The 21,284-nt window shown below is 40.0% G+C and overlaps 2 protein-coding genes across 9 annotated transcripts in view; one reads left to right on the forward strand and one right to left on the reverse strand.

Moving 5' to 3' along the window:
* Positions 1–1,036, reverse strand: part of SWT1 (SWT1 RNA endoribonuclease homolog) — a 35,609-nt gene extending 34,573 nt beyond the window's left edge. For 5 of the 8 annotated variants that reach the window (XM_030495844.1, XM_030495835.1, XM_030495842.2 and 2 more), the window contains exon 1: positions 506–927. The gene's annotated coding sequence lies outside the window, so the exon portion shown is untranslated. Of the gene's footprint in view, positions 1–505 lie in introns of all 8 variants that reach the window. The other 3 variants (XM_030495837.2, XM_030495836.2, XM_030495838.2) reach the window with 3 other exon arrangements.
* On the forward strand, positions 1,037–20,611 carry TRMT1L (tRNA methyltransferase 1 like). The gene is made up of 16 exons (XM_030495845.1): positions 1,037–1,323; positions 4,179–4,331; positions 5,490–5,552; positions 7,471–7,584; positions 8,607–8,671; positions 9,221–9,350; positions 10,539–10,662; positions 11,728–11,807; positions 12,883–13,129; positions 14,076–14,288; positions 15,527–15,717; positions 17,034–17,112; positions 17,844–18,010; positions 18,640–18,699; positions 19,137–19,263; positions 19,412–20,611. Exons 1-16 carry the CDS (start codon positions 1,194–1,196, stop codon positions 19,725–19,727), a joined length of 2,259 nt encoding a protein of 752 aa, XP_030351705.1. The 5' UTR covers positions 1,037–1,193; the 3' UTR covers positions 19,728–20,611.
* The last annotated feature ends 673 nt before the right edge of the window (positions 20,612–21,284 follow it).

Consider the following 21,284-nt stretch of genomic DNA (forward strand, 5'->3'; position numbering starts at 1 on the left):
CTCTTCTTCTGTTTTGTCATTACAGAGCCACAGCACCTTCCAACAGATTTTAACAATAATTATTCACATCTAACTACTAAGAGAACTTTACAGGGGTTGGGGGGGAAATAATTAAATAGAACGGCAATTACTTTACCACCTGCTCTAGACATACATACTTTGTGCCGGCGAACATACCAGACCAATAGAAACAAACATCCTTTAACAGTTAGTCATACAAACATCAAGTTTTAAAGCAGTTCCAACTATACAACTCCTGCTTTAGGCGCCCCCCCACCCTTCCCCTGGGTCAGGGATAATATCGTGACATCTCACAACAGCTACACCACATTCTACATAAACTAGTCCTGCGAGCCTGCCGCGAACCAGGACAGGTTTAAGAAGGCTGTAAGAAAGCTCCACCTGAAGCTCCCAAAGCTTTAAAGGTGAATTTCCAGAGTACAGGTCAACTATCTAAACAGATAAGCCACACAAGGAGCTGAGCCATAAAGCAAGGAAGACTAACTAAGCAGAGAGCTCTTTAAGGCAGTCGTCAACACGGGCGGGTTGAAGTGACTGACGGAAGAGCTGCTGCTCCGCCACGACCCAAGCAGATGGTGCCTCCTGTCCCCAACCCCACACGTGAAGAAAGGACCCCCGGTGCCGTTCCGAGCGCCAGCCAGCCGGCCGGCCGGCTCGCCCACCCCCGGCAGCTGCCCGCACACCCCATACCCTCCCTCTTTCGCCCCCCCAGCAGAAGGGCACAGGGGCGGCCCCGCCTCACAACGAGCCAGCTCGGACGCACCCTCCCGCTGAAGTCGAAACCTGCGCCCCCACCCCACCGGACCGGCGGCCCTCAAGAGGGCTGTCCTGGCCGAGGGCTCTCAGGGGTACCCCGAGCGCAGTCCCGCTCCCCGGACGGGGACTTCCTTGGCAGGAGCAGCACACCGCGCCAATCACCTGCGGCAAGGGCCGCGGCCCGGCCCCCCCTAGCCCCTCCCCGCCGCGGGGCGCGCTGGGCCAGGCCCAGGCTCCGCGGGAGCTGGAGCCGCAAGTCGCTCTGGGAAATGTAGGCGGTGCGGACCCGCCTCCTCTCCTGCTGTACGTGCCGGGCCGCCCGCCTCCCGGGCAAGCGGTGTGTGGGTACGGCGGTTCCTCGAGTCGCTGCCTCGGCTTGTTTCCCTTCGCCCGCCACCGGGCTGTCTCCGGAGAAGATGGCAGCAGAGGAGGCTGCGGAGGCCTCGCTGGCGGGGCTGTCGCCTGAGCGGAGGCAGCCAGGGCTGGAGGACGACGACGAGGAGGATGAGGAGAATCCTGAAGGCGGCGGCGAGACCGCAGCGCTCAGTGAGGGCCGAGGGGGAGCCGAGAGCGGACGGGCGGGCAAGGCGGGGTGGTGGGAGCCGGGCCTTCCGTCCGCAGCTCTGCGGGGAGCGCCGCTGCCCCTCTTCCCGGGTTTGCGCGGCCCCTCCGCGGCGGGAGGCGCTGAGGGGGGCGGGCGGGCGCCATGCGGCGGCGCAGGAGGGAGCCCCGTAAGGGTTTGAATTTACGGCCGGGCGCCTGCAGCCGTCTTCGTGCCGTCTCCATTCTCCCTCCACCTGCACCGTGAAAGCGCTGCGGGGTGAACGGAGCTCGGTTTCCCCGGCTTTGTGCAGAATGGGGCCGGTGCAGCGCAGGCGGCGCGGCCGCACGTGGTCCTTGCGGCGGCCCGGCCCGGTGCTGAGCCCCGGCGGTGGTCTCGGTGCCTCCCTCGGTGCTCGGGGAGCTTTGAAACGGCAAACCAGGGCTTCTGTCGCCCTTTTCTCAATTCGGTGGAATTTTGTTGATCGTGATCTTTTATTATTTCAAAGCGCGGTCCACGAGGTCCCATTACAGTCCTGGCCTTTTGGAGGCGGGATGGGGATGCGAGATGTGCCGTGCCGGCTCCTCGTGTGCCCCGTGCCTTTCCTCCTCAGTATTTTCAGCCAAATGTGTTTAAACTGGTTGTGCCAGTTTTCCAGCCGCGCTAAATGTGGCATCGATGCCAGGCGTTTGCTCCCGCTGTCTTAAGAGTTGATGTGACCAGACTCTTCCAATTTAAAAAAAAAAAAAAAGGTATAATTTAGGCTTTTTGGAGCATTATTATGTTTGTGCACAGTCAGTGGTTCTTGGTGGGCATTTTAAAAATCCTGCAATCTTGCTTCAGTAGCAGCCCAATTTTCTTATTCATTTAATGTGAAAGATTACCTCTTTTTATGTAGGTGTATATATAAACTATATGTATGTATATGCATATTCTTTCAACCATTTAAACCTAGGCACTTGCTCTGAAGATGCAGACTATCCAACTGTGGTGGGCTTGGGTCACTGCTACACTCTTGCTGTGCATTAATAGCGTTACCACATTTTCTCAGAGCACATGTAGTCATAATCAATCATTGTTCTTATTACGGATTTATTGCCAATCCTTTTGCTTTATTTTCTTTCTGTCTTTGTATTAATGAAGTGTGTAGAAACTATAACCAGGCATCATGCAACTTTTAAATTGATAAGTAGGCAGGAGATATAAGTCTCAGGTGAGTTGTCAACTTTAAAATAGATCTATGAGAAATACAGCAATGCTCTCTGAGTAGTAGTGCTGGTATTGATGTATTTTAAGGTACATAAAATAATTTTACTCCGTGCTTTTGTCTTTCAAAACAGTTTCTTGCAGCATCCCTTGTCTTGAGGTATTCCTTCAATTTACTCTGTGTTTTGTTGTTGTTTGTTTGTTTGTTTTTATATAAAAGCCAAGATTTGTATCTAACTGCAATGCTTAAACAATCGAGAAACCCCATGGGAATTTTAAGAACTGCTGTAAGATCGTTCCAGCCCTTATTATGTCTTCAGTAGTGGCCAGGAGTAGATGGCTAGGGAAGACTAGCAGAACAGAGCAACAATGCATCCTCCAGAAATATCTTCAAACACAAAACATTTTGTTACTCCCAATTTTCTTGAACCGAAGTTCATATTTTCGTGAAGTCTCACAGTGGATTTCTCATCCACAAAATTCTCACTTTGGCACAGGTAAGCTTGCAGCATCCACAGCAGCTTGTGGCAGGGAGGTCCGCAGCATTAACAGTAGGTCTCATAGAGAACATTTTTCTGCTCCGGATTTCCAGCTGATGCCTCCATGGGGTGCATCCCAGTTGTGTCAGAATAGACAGTGAGTGGTTGCGTTCTCTGCTTTCTCATCATCTCATGATCTTGTAGACATCTGTTTTATCCAGGCTGAAAAGTCGTAGCCTGCTCTGTTGCTTCTCAATAGCTAAGAAGCAGAGACATAGCTTTGTTATTTCTTGTCATCCTTTTTTTGAAACTTTCCTAGTTTTACCTGTCCCTTTGAAGCTTTGGGGGATCAGGGCAATATCGTTCAGAGTGCCGGTTGAACGGGGCTTTCAGCATCCTTTCCTAGTACTTCCCAACGCCTGTCTGTGAGGAGAGGAACCCACCTTTATATCTTATATCTCTTCCTTTTGTCAAAACTGTATTTTAAAATCCCAAAGTGGTCGTCCTGACTGGTGGTCCTCAGCCTAGAGTCCATGCATTGGCATGGGAAATCAATATTGGGCTTTTTCCCCAAGTCCACTGCATGAGTTGTTTTCTCAATTTATTGTCCAATCACTCAGCCTCTGAAGTCCTCTTGAAATTCTTGAGTAGGCACATCTCTGCAACCCTAGAGAAGTCATTCGTTTGCAGATGATAATGGCACCAGCACTTAACGCTCATCATGGCACCTGATGGCAGCAAATTCCTTCTTTACTCCTCTCCTTTCACATTGTTCAACTAGTTACAAACGGTTCTAAACTTCTGTTTTCAAATTTTCTTAGCCACTAGTATATTGTTATGAGTATTTGGACCTCCTGCTTGCCTGCTTTGTCCTCCTAGCACTGCATTTTGCCAGAAAATAACATGTAAATATTACTTTGTTAACTTCAAATATCTGATGATACAGATGGGTGAATGGTTTTGCCTGTCCAGGATGACATTATTTCACAGAACAAGCAATAATTAATCTTGTATTATTCTCCAACATACTGTTCATGTGTTCCTGTTCTCCTTCACACTTGTAGTCGTTTTTGCCTGTTGGAAGCACCAAATTGTTGGAAACAAATATATTAGTGTAATTCAGTTCTGTCAGCAACACTCTCACTGGTTTTTTTGTCTGTTTGATTTTTTTTAAGATGGCCTGGTTGTCTCTGGAAATGTGAAAAGCAACGACGTGGATGTGAAAGTTACCAAGTCAGGACTGGAAACTGATGAAAAAGGAATGGAGGAAGAATCCACAAGGGAATCCGACAGCAACATTTTGGATGTATCATCTGATTATCCAAGAGGTTTGCTAATAAACTCTTAATATTTGTGTTGTGTGCTTGAGGAAATGGGGAGAAAGGTAGAATTAGTGGGGAAGAAAGGTTAAGGGAATGTGAAATCTCATTTTCCATACATCCAGTAGGTATGGATGCTTTTTCCCACACATATAAATGAATTATTTTCTTAAGGTGTTGGAAAAATCTTTGAAATGAGATGCCATTTTCCCCTTACTAACGTTTCTAGACATCACTGAAATTGGCGCATACATAGTGACAGAAGAGAAATCAGGGTTAGATGAGGTATGATTTATATTAGGCTCTGATGCTAAAAGCACCATAGAAGTCAGGGAAAAGTCATTGGAACCTAAACGCAGAAATGAAAAGCTAGGAATTGCTTTTAACCCTGGCTTTAAATTTCACCTCTGTATCTTAAGCACATTAATCAACTGCTATCTTCGTTTCACTTAACCTGAAAACTAATCTTGTAAAAACATTGTAAAAGGTTTAAAATCTCTAGAGAATCAGTATTACTGTAAACTCTGATATCCTGTGTGCTGAAGCCAATAAAGCTGATTTGTTGGATAAGCCAATTCTCTTGGTTTTAGCAAATTCTTCACTGTTTCCCTTGATTAATAAGTTAAAAATCGAGAGGTAAATGTGAAGGTTGAACACGCCTAAGGAAATTAAAAAAAAAAAGTGGTAGAATTGAGTGTATCCTGGCTATGCAGTGAATAATTGTTATTTACAATTGGTCCACTTCTAGCTGTTATTTCAGTTTTGCCAGACAGTTCATAGGATGTTTTTATAGTGCTTTGTGCATGATTTGCATTCACTAACAATGCCGAGCATTAAAATCTGAAATAAATGGAATGTGACTTCATTTTTTCAGCTTGCTTTTTCTTTGAAGCAAGCAAAACGAAGGTCTTTACAATTAGAGAAATTTGATGTGTGTCAGCATTAAAAAGAGTGTAGAAATATATGACTCTTGTTAAAGAACCATTCTGGGGGCTAATTTTGCAGTCATTTTTTCTACCATGGAAGTTAAAGGACACAAATATTCCAGTTGATACTGCAGGCATTCTCTAATAGTGTTAGATTTTAAATGATGCATAGAAAAATAGCAATAAACTAAATAACTTTTTAACTAACAGTGTTTAACTTCTAAATATCTCTGCTTTTTAGAGAAACACATTTCAATTCAAAGACATCTTGCTGATCTAGAGAAACTAGCTGATGTGAAAGAAGGTGAGTTTACCATGTCAGTATCCCAGAACTTCATGTTACAGGTATTTACATTTTTTCTTAGTTTTTATTTTTAACATACTACATATATTTCTAATGCTTGAAGATGAAGGGTTTCATACAAAATAGCTTTATGATTTGTTCCCTTGCTTATCAAATACTGTATTCTTTCAGTAAATTTAATGCTTTGGTGATACCTTTCCATCTTTTTCCTCTGCGCTGTAACATTCCTAGTGTTAGCAGTGTGCATGGATCAGCACAATGTTAATTCTAGCTATACATCAGCAGCTTAGTCTGATTTTTATTTTACTTCCAGTACCAGAATAACAGGGAAGCTAATTCTTGTCTTTGCAGTGTTTAAATATGAGTTTAAATAAATATGTATTCTGTTTGAATGATTGGGGGTTTTTGGTTTACTTTTGTTGGGGTTTTTTTTCCCCACTTTGTATTAATTTCTGAGCCAAATCTATATCGGAGGATTGCTTTAAGACTGCAAAGTGTTTTTATTACAACTTTTAGTTTTCCTCTGATTACGTCTATATATTAAGTGCTGGTAGTGGCAGCCCTTGCAAGTGAAACTAGTTTTTATTCATAGATCACGAAAAACATTAGTGTCCACATGGGCTCTGTATCATACAGCTTTTGTGCCTGAATCATCTTTACTGTGGCCATTGATGGAAGTAATATCCTACTTCCACGTCTGTTTAATTTTACTAACAAATACACCAGAACTTCTATAGAGAATTAGTTCCATATGTAATGAGGAGATAGATTATAGGTATCTCACAAGTCTGGTACTTGTATCTGTTCCTGAGCTGAGTTATATGTAAATCCGCAGTAGTGGGAAGAAACGTGTTATTCCCTTGTCTATTCTCAATAGTATTTTTTTTCCTTCTGCCACGAACGTAGCATTCTTCTGCCATGTGTGTTAGTGGACTGACTTGTATTTATTACCATTGCCTTGTGTATTTGATACTCAGTAAATCATAAGTCAATAAAAGAGGCTGAGCAATGTTAGAGAACACTGGTGATTTATTTGATGAGCTTCAGGCTGCCTTTGTTGGCATCAGTGGCATGGGACTCTGCATGAGTGTAGTAATCCACTCATTAAAAAGTCATAAAGGAATTTTACTGTTTTGCAAGTCTAAGACAAGTAATTGTTGTTATAGATGCCCATTTGGCGTGGCGTGTTTCAGTGCTGTTCTAACACTTAGAAGCTTTTCTGCTAGGTTCAGCAAGAGGTTGGTTGACATTCAGCAGTCTTAAGCCTCAGCAGCAGATGTATACGTGTTCTGATACGTAATCCCTGTGTACAGCTCTACAGCATTGGTCTCCCAATAGCTAGTTTTTACTTAGGTTAGTACTTTTAACACCTTCGATATCAGATAATCTTGTCTTTGCTTTTTTGTCCCTTACACACGATTACAAAGAAGAAAAAATACTTTAACATGGAGTACGTTCTCTTTTTTGCAGCTTGAAAAGATAGCAGCTGCTTTTGGTGTCTAAAAGATTCAGGAGAAGGAAAGACACATTCTTGTTTTAACCTCTTCAGTTGGGTTGGGGTTTTTTTTGAAACACTGCAAGTGTCTAGACTTCGTCTATAAAATCCTGTTATTCTGCAGTAATCTACAGGTATTGCATTAGGCTCATGTTGCTGGAGAAAATAAAAGCTAAAGATTGTAGGTGTTGATGATCTTCGAAGTAATAGTGGTTCTTGTCTATATTCAATTGAGTAGAAAGAGGCAATGCATAAATTTGAAGTTTGTATGTACCCGAAATTGAATATACCCTGGGGAATTAATCTTTTAACTTCCATTGATAGTATCTTCATTCTTTTTCCTCTCAGCATGCATTTCTATTAACATGAGTGGTAACAGCATTTCGTATGTTTCTCATACTACTTGTTTATTTGTATTTTCAGATGAAAAGAAGCCTTGTCCATTGTGTCCTGAGGAGAAATTCAGAGCTTGCTACAGTCATAAACTTCATCGTCACCTTCAGAATTTACACTGGAAAGTTTCTGTTCAATTTGAAGGTAATGGAAATAATATTTAAACAGTAAATGCTAGAAGAAATTGTGGACATGCAGGACATTGTTCTGTGTTTCGTCTTTCTAAATTCCTTTTGACTTCCATCTTGTTAACCAGCTTGGAATCAGAACCATATTTTGACACAATGAACTTTGACGTGGGATGCAAAATGTAAATGTAAAAGAACTCTGTATTCTACATGCAAACAAAACAATTGCTTGGCATGTCATGAAAATTACTATAACCTTTAAAATACATGTGTAATGAGAATTACCTTAATAAAAGTTTTGGTTATGTTATTAATGATTGGACAATGCACACATGGTCATTTTTGGCTCATTATAAAGATTTAATAATTTCAGGTAAGTACTTAATAAAAGTATTCATTTGGTGTTAGTGTTTAGCGGTCTTACCTATTTTTTTAACAGGTCTGCTTGTAGGTTGCATTAAAATCCCTACAAGAACTTTAAGAAGGAGAAGAAAGTGAGGAGTATGTGTTTTTTAAAGAACTAGGTGTATGGGTTTGCAGGGAATAAAATGACTAATTGGAAGATGGACAAGATTAAAGTTAAACTAAAAGTGATGGGACTGGAGTTCTGGTTTTGCATGCAGGTCTTTGTTGTTGTGCTGGGTGTTCTTTGGTGTGTTTTTTTAACTGTGGAACATATGTTTTACAGGAGTCTTCACACAAGTCTTTCAGCCAGGTTACAATATTTTTGTAAAATGCTCATAAGTAGTTTTGAAAGTTATATACCGTATAGCCTGAAGACTCAATGTAGCTTTGTAGGATGCTAACTTACTAAAATTAATAGCTCCTATGTAATTTTTGTGCATTTTAAATTTTGAAATGTATAATTAGCTGATAAACTTCCCTGTGCAAAAGGCAAATGTACCAAATAATTGACAATGTTCTCTTATTGCCGTCTCATGGCAGTATTTGGGAATCTAAAATGAGACCATGCAGTATAGGACATATTACATTGTGTTTCCTTACTGTACTGTGATGTGACAAGAACTTGTTTTCCAGGGTACAGAATGTGCATCTGTCACTTACCTTGTCATCCAGTGAAACCAAACCTTGTTGGAGACCAGGTAAAAAACGCTGAATCACAGATATGCTTGTTACCCTACAGAGTGGGGGAAATGGGTAAGGGAACTTCTGCGATCTGCTTAGTTGCAAAATATGTCTCGCTGTCTGGTGTGGGATACCAAAACTTTATCAGTCCAGAATACAAGTATTTGATATAATCCTTGGGTAGTTGAATGTAGTTGGATCTCTTATTTTGGTGTGTAGCTGCCTAGATCATGTAAAACAGTCACAGTGTTTGGAGTAAACAGCAGCTTTCTGTGGAAGAGATGAAAGGTTCATTAGGCCAGGCAATGGATGCTTCTCAGTTTCTTCCCTGTGTGCTGGGTGTATGGTGTATTGGCAGAGTTCAGTTGGATGTGGTGCTGTGACAGGATAGCTGTGCTGTGTTGTGCTGGCTCTGCAGGTATGATTATTTACAGTCTCTGTAGCTGTAAATTCAAAATATTTTGTATGTGCTGGAGGTAACAGAAAGATGACTTCATATGCCTGTGTTCAGGTATAGCTCTGCTTTAACCATGTTTATATATTCTGAAAATACACGTATTTTACAGACATTTTCAAAGATGGGAGCCCATTACCATTGTATCATCTGTTCAGCAACTATCACACGAAGAACTGACATGATAGGTCATATCAATCGTCATGTGAATAAAGGAGAAACTGAATCAAGGTTTATTACAGGTAGATTCTTTCTTACGTAAAACATTCAATCCTTTTATATGTAGAACATGTTGAGAATTAGTCTGATTTCTTTTTTGTCTCTCTGTAGGCATATGGATTTTATCTTGATACACTATAGTAAAGATGATCCTGGGAGCCATGAGGTTCACACTTCTTTCTGTTACCAATACACATTTAGGAGTAGTAGTTTAGTGTCTGGACATCAGTTCGCACGTCTGAGAAGCAATAGTAGTGCCATCCATACCATATTCCATACCTTTAAGTAAAACCTGTTTAGATTTTATGTTGTGAAATATTACTCATGTATGGTTTCCTTCAGAGCTCTTTGTAAAGAATGGCCCATTTGTGATTTCTTAACAAAATGCATGTGGCTACTTTTCCTCGCAGGGAGGGGAGAAACTCAGAGGTCAGATATTTCATGCTTTGTACTCGCTTCAGCACTGCCTGCAGACTATCAACGTGGAGCATGTGGTAGAGCAGGTCATAGATAGGCAATCTATGTTTGAAAGCACTGAGTGAGAGGCAGGCTGAGCGCTGGAAGGTATCTAGTTGGTAGCTGACAAGTTTATCCTGGGTAAATTTTGCTTACCATTAGACTGGGGACAAATTGCTCAGAGGAATGACAGCATGTGTTTACAGCTGTCAAATCAGTTTTGCCATAGACTATTTTATACAAAGCTTAAGTGCTGAAATTGTCCCTATGCTTGTGCTGTCTATACACATTTCATGAAGCTGTTTGGTAATTTACAGAGATTAGATCAAGGTATTTTGAGAGATTTTTTGCAGTTCATTGATCTATATTCAGGATTGTGTTAATAGGGTTTTAACTAATTGGCAATGTTTCATGTTTGAACGTGCAAAACAAATGTGCTAAGCCTCAGGTTCAGGGGATTGCTTTCTTAAATTTGAGTGGATACAGAGGAGTCTGACTGAGAAACAAAGCTGATGTTTTATGGGAAGAAAATTGTGGTAGAGTTTGATCCATATCTGCTGCTCTTAGGACTAGAGGCTAAATTGTTGCTTGCTTTTTTTCCCCCACATACTTGTTAACTGATCTATGTGCTTGCTGGATTACAGCATAACCCATATTTCTTGCTATATGGGAGCAAATTCCTAATTTAATTTATCAAATGTGTTAATGTCAATTCTCACTAATTCTTTCCTTCCCTCATGATTACTTTCTTCCAGTTCCTGCTCCCAAGTCTTCTCTAGAAGTGCTGAAAGAGTCAGCCACAGATGTGCAGGTTCTTCCCAACTACTCCACACCTCATAAAACAGATTCTTATTTTAATCCTAAAATGAAACTCAACAGGTAAGAGATCAGAGAATGGGAGGATGTACCAGAGGGGTGCCGAGTTTGTAGTGAAAAATACTCGTGCATTTTGAAAAGCAAACCCTGCAAAACTTTTGTTCAGAGGGCAGGAGAAATAGTTTTCTGTCAGAAAACTCCTCTTGACAAATAATACTTAAACCCAAGAACACTATATGGGAAATATTATAATTTCTGAAGCAATTGAAGTATTCTTCTGCAATGAGTAGTTTATGGAGAGTGACAGGATTTGAAAGGAGCGCACTTGAAAACTAATTTCATTGTGTACCCTTAGCAGTGTTTTTCTGTTCGTCTCCACAAGGTACTATGGATAGTCACTGTTCTCTTTCCTCTAACTGAAGAGCAGCATACCTATAATTTACATTTTTCATATTCTAGGCCTTTTTCTCTTGGGATTCAAATTCTCCCAAGTGTCTTCTCATTATTTGCATTAAAAAAGCTGAAGAAAGAAACATTGTCTTTTTTTGAGGAGAGTCATAAATGGTGTCTGTACCACAGAGGAAGGCTGTGAGAATTGTGGGACTGCACTTCAGCCCAGGGCCTGGGACTGCACTTCAGCCCAGGCCAACCCCTCACGTTCTCAGTGCTGTTTATATGTGAGCTTCCAGGTTTAGCTCAGATTCGTCTGAAAGCTAAGACACGCCTCTCATGAGAGCCATTGCAACTCATGGTATGGCCGTGTCTAAAAGAACCAGGCCTGTTCCTCAACACAGTGGAATTTCATTGCTCTACAGGACATATTTTTAAACACAGAGCTTTAATAGGGTAGTATCAGATTGTGCTAGGAAAGTAGGAAAAACAATATTTGCTTTTGAATGCTAGCCACTTTTTCCAGTGTTAAGAGTAACTAGTAAGTTGATTCAGGATCTTACCATGTGAATATCTGCTGTAGAATTGAATTTGTTAAGGGTAGTTGAGGTTTTCGATTTACAATTCTTCTGTGTAAAAGGTAGAGTTTAGGTTAAATGTTCTAGTTTTATATTGGAGGGAAATAAATAAGGAAAAATACTTCTCAACTTACTATGACCATTCTTTTTTCTTTTCAAGGCAATTGATATTCTGCGCACTGGCCGTTCTGGCTGAGGAACGTAACCCTATAGAGTGTTTGGATGCTTTTGGTGCCACTGGTAAAGTTAATTTCTTTAATCTTTTGGCTAATATCCAGTAGTACGAAGCTGCAGAAATCAGTAGTAACTGAGGTTTAAAAGTATTTAAAAACACTCTGAGGTAAATAATAATTTTCTTCCTTAGGCAGTCATCAGCTTCCATACCAAAAAACCCAGCTGTCAAGAGCCTGGTATTAGGCCTTTTTAAAAGACTGTACATAACATTAAATCAAAGTTTATTGGTCTCCTTAAAATCATCGTCTTAATGGCCATGAAGTGGCATCTTCCTAAACTTGCGCCCAAGGTCACACCTATCTTCTGACTCCATGGCTGTGGAATTTGGCTGTAAAATCAACCTGTGGTTTAAAAATGGTGATGAATCCAAGCTTCTATATTGGAATTATCTCTTAATTGATTACAGAAATTCTGAACATGAACTATAAATATAAAGTAGTTATATCAGTGCCTGTTAACCATCTGGAACTAAAATCTGAAGAGATCTGGATCGCTGCCTTATTACCAGCCACCTACTGTAAACTTAAGGTCGTAGTTGAGAACAGCAGAAACTGCTTAGCATTTTGTATAAAAATTCTTGATAATGAATTTATCGCCATTCTGAGCTAGGCCAGACCTCACAGTACATCCTGTCCCGCACTCTACAATGTAATCACAGGCTTTACTACAAAAGTCAGCGGTAAACACTTGGAGGCAGCCTGAAAATCTTCCCAGCACTTATTCTTGTATTCGTGTTTTATGGTGGTCTGTCACAGGAGTCTTGTCTGCTGCTCTGGAGTGTTAAACAAGCCAAGGGGCTTTCCTGCAGATTGTGGGTCCAGCTTGGCACAAAAATCACAGGTCTTCTGGTCTATTGATTATCATATAAGAATGTGACAGACAGATTGTCCCTTTACGTACCCCATTGTCACTGTGCTGAGGCAGAAGGTCGCCAACACTTTTTTGCAGGAATATGCTGAGATTCACATCGCACACACTTCTGTATTATAAGTATTTAAGAGGACGAATTTTTTTTTTTGATGAGTTCAGCAATCCAGAAATCCTTATTCCGTCATGGAGTTCCAGTTCTGTCTTTCCTTAGGTATAATGGGATTGCAATGGGCAAAGCACCTCGGAAGTTCGGTGAAAGTTACAATTAATGATCGTAATGAAAATTCTGTGACAATGATTCAGGAAAACTGCCACTTAAACAAAATGAAAGTGAAACTAAACATTAAAGAAGAAGACCATGATGAAGCTGTGGGAGATGAAGAAGGAAATGCTGACACCATTGAGGTGACAAAAATGGATGCCAATGTTATAATGCATTTGAGATCATTTGATTTTATGTAAGTGTTGAATGTTTCTGTTAATAATTGTCTGGTCTGATAATGACACGCCCTACCCCATCTCCCAGTATATGATAATTTGGGAAAGTTGGACTGTTGGAACAACCAACAGTCACTTGGTATTTTAAATGTAATTCTGTTGTCCCAGAAATGGTGTAGGAATAGAACTTTAATCTTAAATGTTTTTGAAATCACTGGAAAAAGTACTAAGCACTTCCGACATCCAGAATGGACTGTAAACGTACGTGAAAATTTTAAGCCAAACTTTTTTTTATATAGAATTTCATTATGTTTGATAAAGAGAAGTGTCAAATTAGTCTTATTTTTTTCCTTAAAACTTTTAATTAGTTTAAAGTTCATGACTTTGTGTGCTGTTGTGTAGGACTTCGTTGCATCTCTTGTTTTCATCCATTTTGCAGCATATTCATTTTCAGTTAAAGTAGGCTAATTCTTCCAAGTTGGTTTTATAGATACATACATTTAAAACGTATACAGACATCAAAATGAATGATTGGGTGGTTTTTTGTATTGATTAACATCCAGATCTAAGCAGCAGGTATTCAGAATGAAAAATACCCTAATTATTTAGTGCATACCTTCTAATGCATGCATTCCAGTTTATTTTTGTTTTTAGAAGCTTCCCTTTAAGGATGAAGGTAAGCATCAGGGCAATATTCTTGTAACTTGAATTAGTCAGTGGGTCAGGATGCAACAAGAAGTACTTGCTCGCTTTGTGGTGATGTGTATTTTTCAGCACAGGGTTTCCCTGGGTCCTACGATTTGACACTTCAGTATTTGAGAGTAATTCATGAAAGGTGTGCTGAAAGTTTTAGTTTCTTACTTTGTTTTAAATATGACCATGGGTGAAGTTTATAAAAAGTGTTTTCCTCAGTTTAAAGCTAAGCTCTTGAGCATTTATAGATACTCAGTGGCACTTTCTTTTCAGCCATTTGGACCCCTTTGGAACTTCTGTGAATTATCTAGATTCTGCCTTTAGAAATGTCAGAAATCTTGGAATTGTATCATTGACATCCACAGACATCAGTTCTCTGTATGCAAAGGCTCAACATGTTGCCCTGCGTCATTACGGATGTAATATTGTCAGAACAGAGTACTACAAGGAGCTGGCAGCCAGAATCGTAATTGCTGCTGTGACAAGGTACTGCTAAATCAGCTCAAATTATGGTAAAAAAGTTATTAGAAAATTATTAGCCATAAAAGACCTAAGACTGCTGCTGTAGGTTGTACATGTTCAGTTTTCAGAACTCCCTAATTCTTGTTCTGAAATTAGTATTTCATATTCTTTATGTGCTGGTATGGGATAATCTAAATTTTAAACTAAAGGACTGGGAAAGGTATAAATGCATAAGTAGGGTAGGGGGTTGGGATGGTGGGGAGGTTTTTTGGTGGCGGTAATAAAAAAGTAATACCCAGATTTGCCTTTCTGCAAACTCATTTATTCCTCTGTCAATGTTGTCATTTTAGTGCTGCAGAGGACTTTGTAAATATTAATGAAGTTGCTTGAATGGCTTCTAGCTAAGCATTAGAGCTAGACTTGTTTCAGTGGAAACTGATGTTCACTTCAGATCCTCATGCTTGAGGTTAAAAAGATAGATGTAATTAATAACTTGTGAAATCAGTCATTTGCATATAGATATTCTCAGTAAATTCAGTCTGTTAACTAAAGGAAGACATAAACCCTGGTTCTTAATTGGGGGAAAGGAAAAAAATACAGGCAAGAGGATGGGACAACTGATGGGACAAGATGGGGAGGAAATTAAGCATACAGAGGTCTTCAGAATGCCAGAGTGCAAATACTGTCCTGAGTAGGTTTAGATTTGTGTACATGAGGTTGTTCCCTGCAGAATATTCTTAGATTACAGACATGCTGCTCAAGCAAAGTTTTAATTGTGTTCTGGGTTACGTGCTTCAACTTCCTAAAGAGTTCTTCTTTTTTCTCAATGCTTACCTACCTACTCAGGAACTGTTGGCTTGCCTTCCCCCAGTCTTTATTCAATTAACATACAATGATTTACCATCATGTGTGTCCCTCTACATTTGCATGTTCTTGGATTTTCATTTTTGAAACAGCGTATTTTTGCTACAATATTCTGGCAATAGATAGGTATTTGGAAAGAAAGATGATGCAGGTGGCAGATGAGTATTTCTAGACATGATAAAAAGATGTAAAGCAAGATGTGCTTAGCTTTCCAGCAATGAGACAAAACTAGGCACTTAAGAAACACGCTTTCTCCTGATCACTTTCTCAGCTCTTTAGTATCTCCTTCTAGAAAGTGGATGACCTCAAGAATCTTGCAGCAGGTTCAGGTGTCCGTGGCAATGTTAGTCTGCTAAATTCAATATAATTTGGTTTTGTGGTTTTTTTTTTCTTTATAGAGCTGCAGCTCGCTGTAACAAAGGCATTGAAGTTTTACTTTCAGTAGCTCTAGAACATTTTGTTCTAGTAGTGGTCAGAGTTTTAAGGGGACCATCCCCTGCAGATGATTCAGCCAAGAAAATAAGATACCTCATCCATTGCCAGTGGTGCGAAGAGAGAATTTTTCAGAAAGAGGGTAACATGGTAGAAGGTAAATGGCTTTGCTTTTGCACTTTCTAGAAGGCCTGATTCCTGTATATGTTTCATGCTTTAGGTCTTGTTTATATTTACATCCCTTTAGTAAAGTAATTATGCCCTTTATTGTAACAGTGAGTGTATTATATGAGGCAAAGAAGGTACCTCTACCTCATTGTATGATGTGGAGAAGGTATCACGCTTTATGGTACTGGGTTAGATTAGTTGTCTGCATCGATTTTGCTGTAAATATACTGGATTTGTTTCTAGACAGGACACACTCCTAACTAGCTGTAGCTGCTGAAGCTGCCAGGATGCCTGATACATCCATGGATCTGTCTTCTCAGGAAAGGGCATGAAAAGTGGCAGTCTTTGCTGCCATTTGGTTCCTACATACAGTGGCAGCTTGATAGATTTCAGTGTCAGATTGCTTTTCTGCTGTTCATTTCAGTTACCATAATACGTAGTGGATTAAACAGTATCTCTTCCCCCTGTGTCTGTACATGCATGATGGAAGTATCTTGGCAGGTGTGGTAGGAAAGGTGTGCACCATTCCTGTAATTCATATAACACTTAGTGGTAGATGAAGGCAGCCTCTAGGTTAAAAGTTGACTGTTCATGGGCCCTATACACAAGTTAGCAGAGGCAGGAGACGAAAATTAAGCTAGGAGGTAGCTGCTACCAGCCAGATGGTAGTTTGAATGAATATAAAAGGAAAAAACTTGTTTCAAAGCTTTGGTTTCTTGGATATCTTAACTACTAACTGTGGTGTCTGACTGCCCCACATGAAATAAGGTGCATGAGCATGCAATGAGCTTGTTACTAATAATTGTTATTAAATCAATTAGATACTAAGGATGGGAATGAGTAACCAATAAGTACAGTGTTGTGATAGAGATCTTAATTAGCAAGTGAATTGTTTACTTAAAGACTTAATTGCGAGCAAACTGACTTTGGCTTAGAAAACTTGTAGGTGGGCTCCATTTTGTAGATGTAATTGGCTGTTAATTTTTTTCTGTCGATATTTACTGTTAATTTGGACAGCTCCTTCTGTGAGGTGGAGGAAGGCTCATGATCTCCTTGTTACTCAAAGTCTGCCAAGAATCAGAGGAAGTTATATGACTTTTTTCCTCTATGTTTTAACGATTACGTATCAAATCATCAATCACTACATTCTCATAAGCACTGCTTGGCAGAAGTGAGAATGTGTCACACTTCTGCTGTGTCTCGCCCTTCCAAACACCTCCACTGAAGGAAGCTGCTACTTCATATCTATGTCATCTCTCTAGTAACGCAGGCATTGCTGACTATTTTCCTGGTTTTCTGTTGTAGAAAACCCTTACCAGCAGCTGCCTTGTGATTGTCATGGCAGTATGCCCGGGAAGACGGCAGTAGCTCTTGGTCCTCTCTGGTAAGTTCAGAACACGATACAGAATTGGAGGTTGGAAGGACCTCTGGAGGTCAGCTGTTCAGTCATATAATAAAAATGCAAGTCTGCTGGGTAAGGAGGTACAACTGGGAGGAATTCAGGAAACATTTAATTGATCTGAATTTAGTAGGGTATTCAGTTCTTGCTTTTGTTAATAGAGTTGAAACCGGTTAATAAACAATAACAACCTTGCTGTAAGTTTCAGATTCAGTACAACTGATGTAATACCTCCCGCACAGGAGAACCTGCCTCTGTTCCTCTAGTTGCCAAATGTTAAGCAGCTCTTTTTTTACTCTGTACTTGTAAGGATTTACTAAATAAATTCTCCACATGTGCTGACAGTAGTAAATAATACACTGCTTGGTAATTAATAGTTAGAATTTTCTCTTCTGAGAAACAAGAATAAATCTCTTTTAAGTCTTTCAACCATTTCAAAGCAGTATTAAAAATGGCTTACAATTGATAGTACCTTTCTTTTGGGGGTTGAGTTACTTTCTCAACATAGTAGGGCAGAAATAAAATTGCCATTCCTGAGATCCTGATTTTTTTTAAATAAGAGAATGCTGCAGTCATGACAAACAAAGCAGTTCAGTATTGTTAACACAGTCAGTCTGATAACATAACTGCTGATCAATCTGGGCAAGAGGTTTTTAGAGCAACTTTTCCACTTTCATTAAGAAGTCTCAACTTTTCACCGGTCTTGCATTTCCTAGGTCAGGACCCCTCTTTAACACTGGATTCCTCAGGAGGATGCTGTTTGAGGCTGTCCAGTATGGTTTGGATGAAGCTCAGCCACTTCTGAAGACATTAGTTTGTGAAGCAGAGTGCACAACTTCAAAACATTTTTCTACCCATAGTCCTTATGATGAGAACAAACAAGGTAAGAAAAATGGCAGACTGTTCACGAAAAGAACTGGCTTTGCGGTGGTTTAGAAAGATGTTGCTCTTTTGATAACTTACTACTAACAGCATTGGATCCATAAAATTGAATGCAGTGTGGGCCTTGTCAGCTCTTCTTAGGTGGTCTTTGGCAGAGCACTGGATTTGGACATCTGTAATCAGTGTGACAGATCCTGAACCAAATAAACATCATGCAGGCAGGTTGATTGCCGTGAGATCCAGTGTGTTTCATGAAGGAGATGGAAATACTGTGTCTGCTAGTTCTTCTGTGTATCCTGGTCCTGACCTGAGGGCATGTGCTGTTGGGATGAGAAGACTCCAGCTGGCATGCTTGGCATTCTCTGCAGGGATTGCAAATCAGTGTGCCAAAAGAAATGTCTTTCTGTATGGGAATGCTGTTCTACTCATAAAAGGAAATCACATTTTGAATATCCCCTCTAAATTCAAGTTACTAAGAGTTAGTATGTAAAAGTTGCCTATGTGTATGCTTCTTACTACGCTTCCTTCTTTAGGCTAGAATGTGGTATGTTTTCTTTATGTTTAACCAAGGCATTTTGCCGTTTTACTGTCTTACAGTAGAATTAATTTTGACTTCTAATTGTATTCTAGAAGAGTGTGGCGTATATATTAAAACACCGAATACTGCTGCAGAATCCTACTTGCTACAAGGTAAGTAAGTAGATCATTTTGGTTTAGCTGTAGCAGTTTCAAATGAAACTATAGTTTAAGTGATGGCTAAGCCAACCCAGTGCTCACTTATTGATTTTTTTATTTTTATATTTAACAGTACTGCTACTCAGGAGTATGGGGTTTTTTCCCCACTGAATACTGGTTTTACTTTATATTCATGCAGAATCATATTTACTGATAAATGCAGAATGCTAAATACTTCCACGAAGCCTACTTGACTCACTTGTTATTACTGAAAATGGCATGTTAATTAAATTCAGGCTGGATTTCAACTCTGCAGAATGCTGGCTTACTTGACAGAGGTGTAGTTGCTATGTGGCTTTTTTTTTTTCTATGTACAGTCTTCGGCTTCACTGGCATTTTTTTGTGGTCGCGCTGAATATTCACTGGTTACACTATTACTTTTTGTGGTCCAGGAAAAAGAAGAAGTGATGAAGTGATTCGAAGTGCAGCCAAGCGACAAAAATCTGAGAACAGTGCTGAGCACCCTGCATTTTACTACAATATCCACAGACACAGTATTAAAGGAATGAACATGCCCAAGTAAGGGTTTTGTTTAACTTCTGGTCTCATATTAGTATAACAACTGATAGGTAACTTGTATTTAATCACCCTTACAAGCATCAACTCCTTTTTAAATTGCCAGTTTTGTTTCTTTTTTACTTTTTGTTTGTTTCTTTCTTTCTTTCAGGTTAAATAAGTTCTTAAACTATCTCTCTGAAGCTGGATACCGAGTAAGTAGAACCCATTTTGATCCTATGGGAGTTCGCACGAACGCACCCTTGGCACAATTTAAGACTATCCTTATGAAGTACAGCACTCCCACGTACACAGCGGGACAGGCAGAAGGCCCTGTCCATCTGGCCGAAGGTGTCCTGGCAGAACAGGTTCAAGCTGCGGCAGATGTCAAGGCAGAAGATGTTGAGTTTGTGGAAGACAATAAATCTGGAGTCACTGCTGCCATGTTCACAAATGACTACCCTACTCACTGTGCAGCTGCTGATTAATGCAAATAATTTTGTTCATAGATGAGGATATTGCAGACCTGAAATCACACCCTGTTGAAGTAAGCCAGCACTTCTTACCAAACTGGATTTTGAAAATTTGAGTTATCCGCTCTTTTAAGTTGACAGATGTGTTAGAATTATGTAGCAGAATCTACCCCTGATCACAGCGTGTGTGGTCAAGGTACTGTTACTGTGAAAATACTGTTACTGTGAAAAGGTCTCAGAGACGGTTACTTGCTTTTATGCTCACATCCACATTCACACTGAGGCATTGTGGCTGCTACTGAGTGTTTGTTGAAGCCTTACTGCTAGCACAGAGTGGATGGGGCCAAAAGTCTCTAAACATTTTTGAACATGAGGTTAATGTGAAATGGAATATTCCTAAAATTAATCATTCCTAAAACCTCACTGGTTACAACTCAGAGGGGGCTCATTTTAAGATGGTAAAATATGACAGAATAAAATGCAATCTGAGTTTAAGCAAGCCAGAAAGTCCTGGCTCGGGACTTCTAACTCCAGATTGCACATGTAATTTGGCATTCAGTTCTGTTTTCATTGTTCTGCCTACAAGCAAGGACCTAGCACAGGTGAGAATGGAATACAATGGTTACATGACTGTTACTGAAACTTCCATTTATAACCAAACCTTAGTGAATTGTGGTAGTCACTCCAGGTAGTTGTTTGGTTAGAGATTACATTTGGTTGGGTACTGCAAAAAGGTACAGTGACAAGGCACCACAGGTTGGAAGTTCTGCTATAAATTTGTCAATAATACAGTCTTGGTGGTTAAAAAGATCTCTTCTGTGAATGAGCAAAGATGCTGTGTGTTTGTTGGTAGTCAGTTCTGGTTTCCTTAAATACATGGCAGCATTCCAGGCAAATAAGCTTGACTTTGTCCTTTCTTTTTTTGTTTCCCCCAAACTTTGTTCAGATACGTCCATATATTCAGTTTGGAAAAACTATCACACTTGAACCAGTCATTCCAGTTTTTCACAGGTTTGGTCTTAAACCTAAGAGCAGAATATGAGGGGTTATTATTTATCCATCTCTGAAGCTTCACAATAAGTATTTTTTCTCACACATTGAATGCAAATCAAGAGTAACATGACTGATAGGCCTCTGATTATGCAAAACTGCCTAAGCTCCTACCAGGCCACAATCAAGTTGCTGCCTCTTAGACCATCTTTAACTCAGGACTGGGGTGGTAGTGAGTTATTTTCATTCTCTCCTAATATACATAATAAAAATAAAAAAAAAGAGGAGATTGCTAAAGGGATCATAGATTGCACTTCAGCAGTGATACAGCAGCAAAGTTTCCTTCAAAAATGTAGTGCTTATAGTTCTTTTCCAAAGATAACTTGGGATCAAATTGGAAAGATAAATGCAAGAAGAAAGAAAAGTTGGTGTTCCCTAGTTCGGAACAACTAAGTATTTTATTTTTTTAAAGCAGAGACACTGGTGGAAGACTTCGTTTGCAGACAACACACTGCTCATTTCAGCGTTAATATTTAAGTGGGATAGAATCAGTCATAAAGTCAGTTAACTGGAGCAAAAGAG

This window comes from Strigops habroptila, chromosome 8 (genome assembly GCF_004027225.2).
Source record: "Strigops habroptila isolate Jane chromosome 8, bStrHab1.2.pri, whole genome shotgun sequence".
NCBI classification, from domain to species: domain Eukaryota; kingdom Metazoa; phylum Chordata; class Aves; order Psittaciformes; family Psittacidae; genus Strigops; species Strigops habroptila.

Bases quoted from the DNA above. Each gene is read 5' to 3' on its own strand.
- TRMT1L (XM_030495845.1), top strand. From the start codon at position 1,194: ATGGCAGCAGAGGAGGCTGCGGAGGCCTCGCTGGCGGGGCTGTCGCCT. The intron at 10,663-11,727 runs GTAAGAGATCAG...TTTCTTTTCAAG, and splicing joins CCTAAAATGAAACTCAACAG to GCAATTGATATTCTGCGCAC. The intron at 15,718-17,033 runs GTAAATGGCTTT...TTTCTGTTGTAG, and splicing joins AGAGGGTAACATGGTAGAAG to AAAACCCTTACCAGCAGCTG.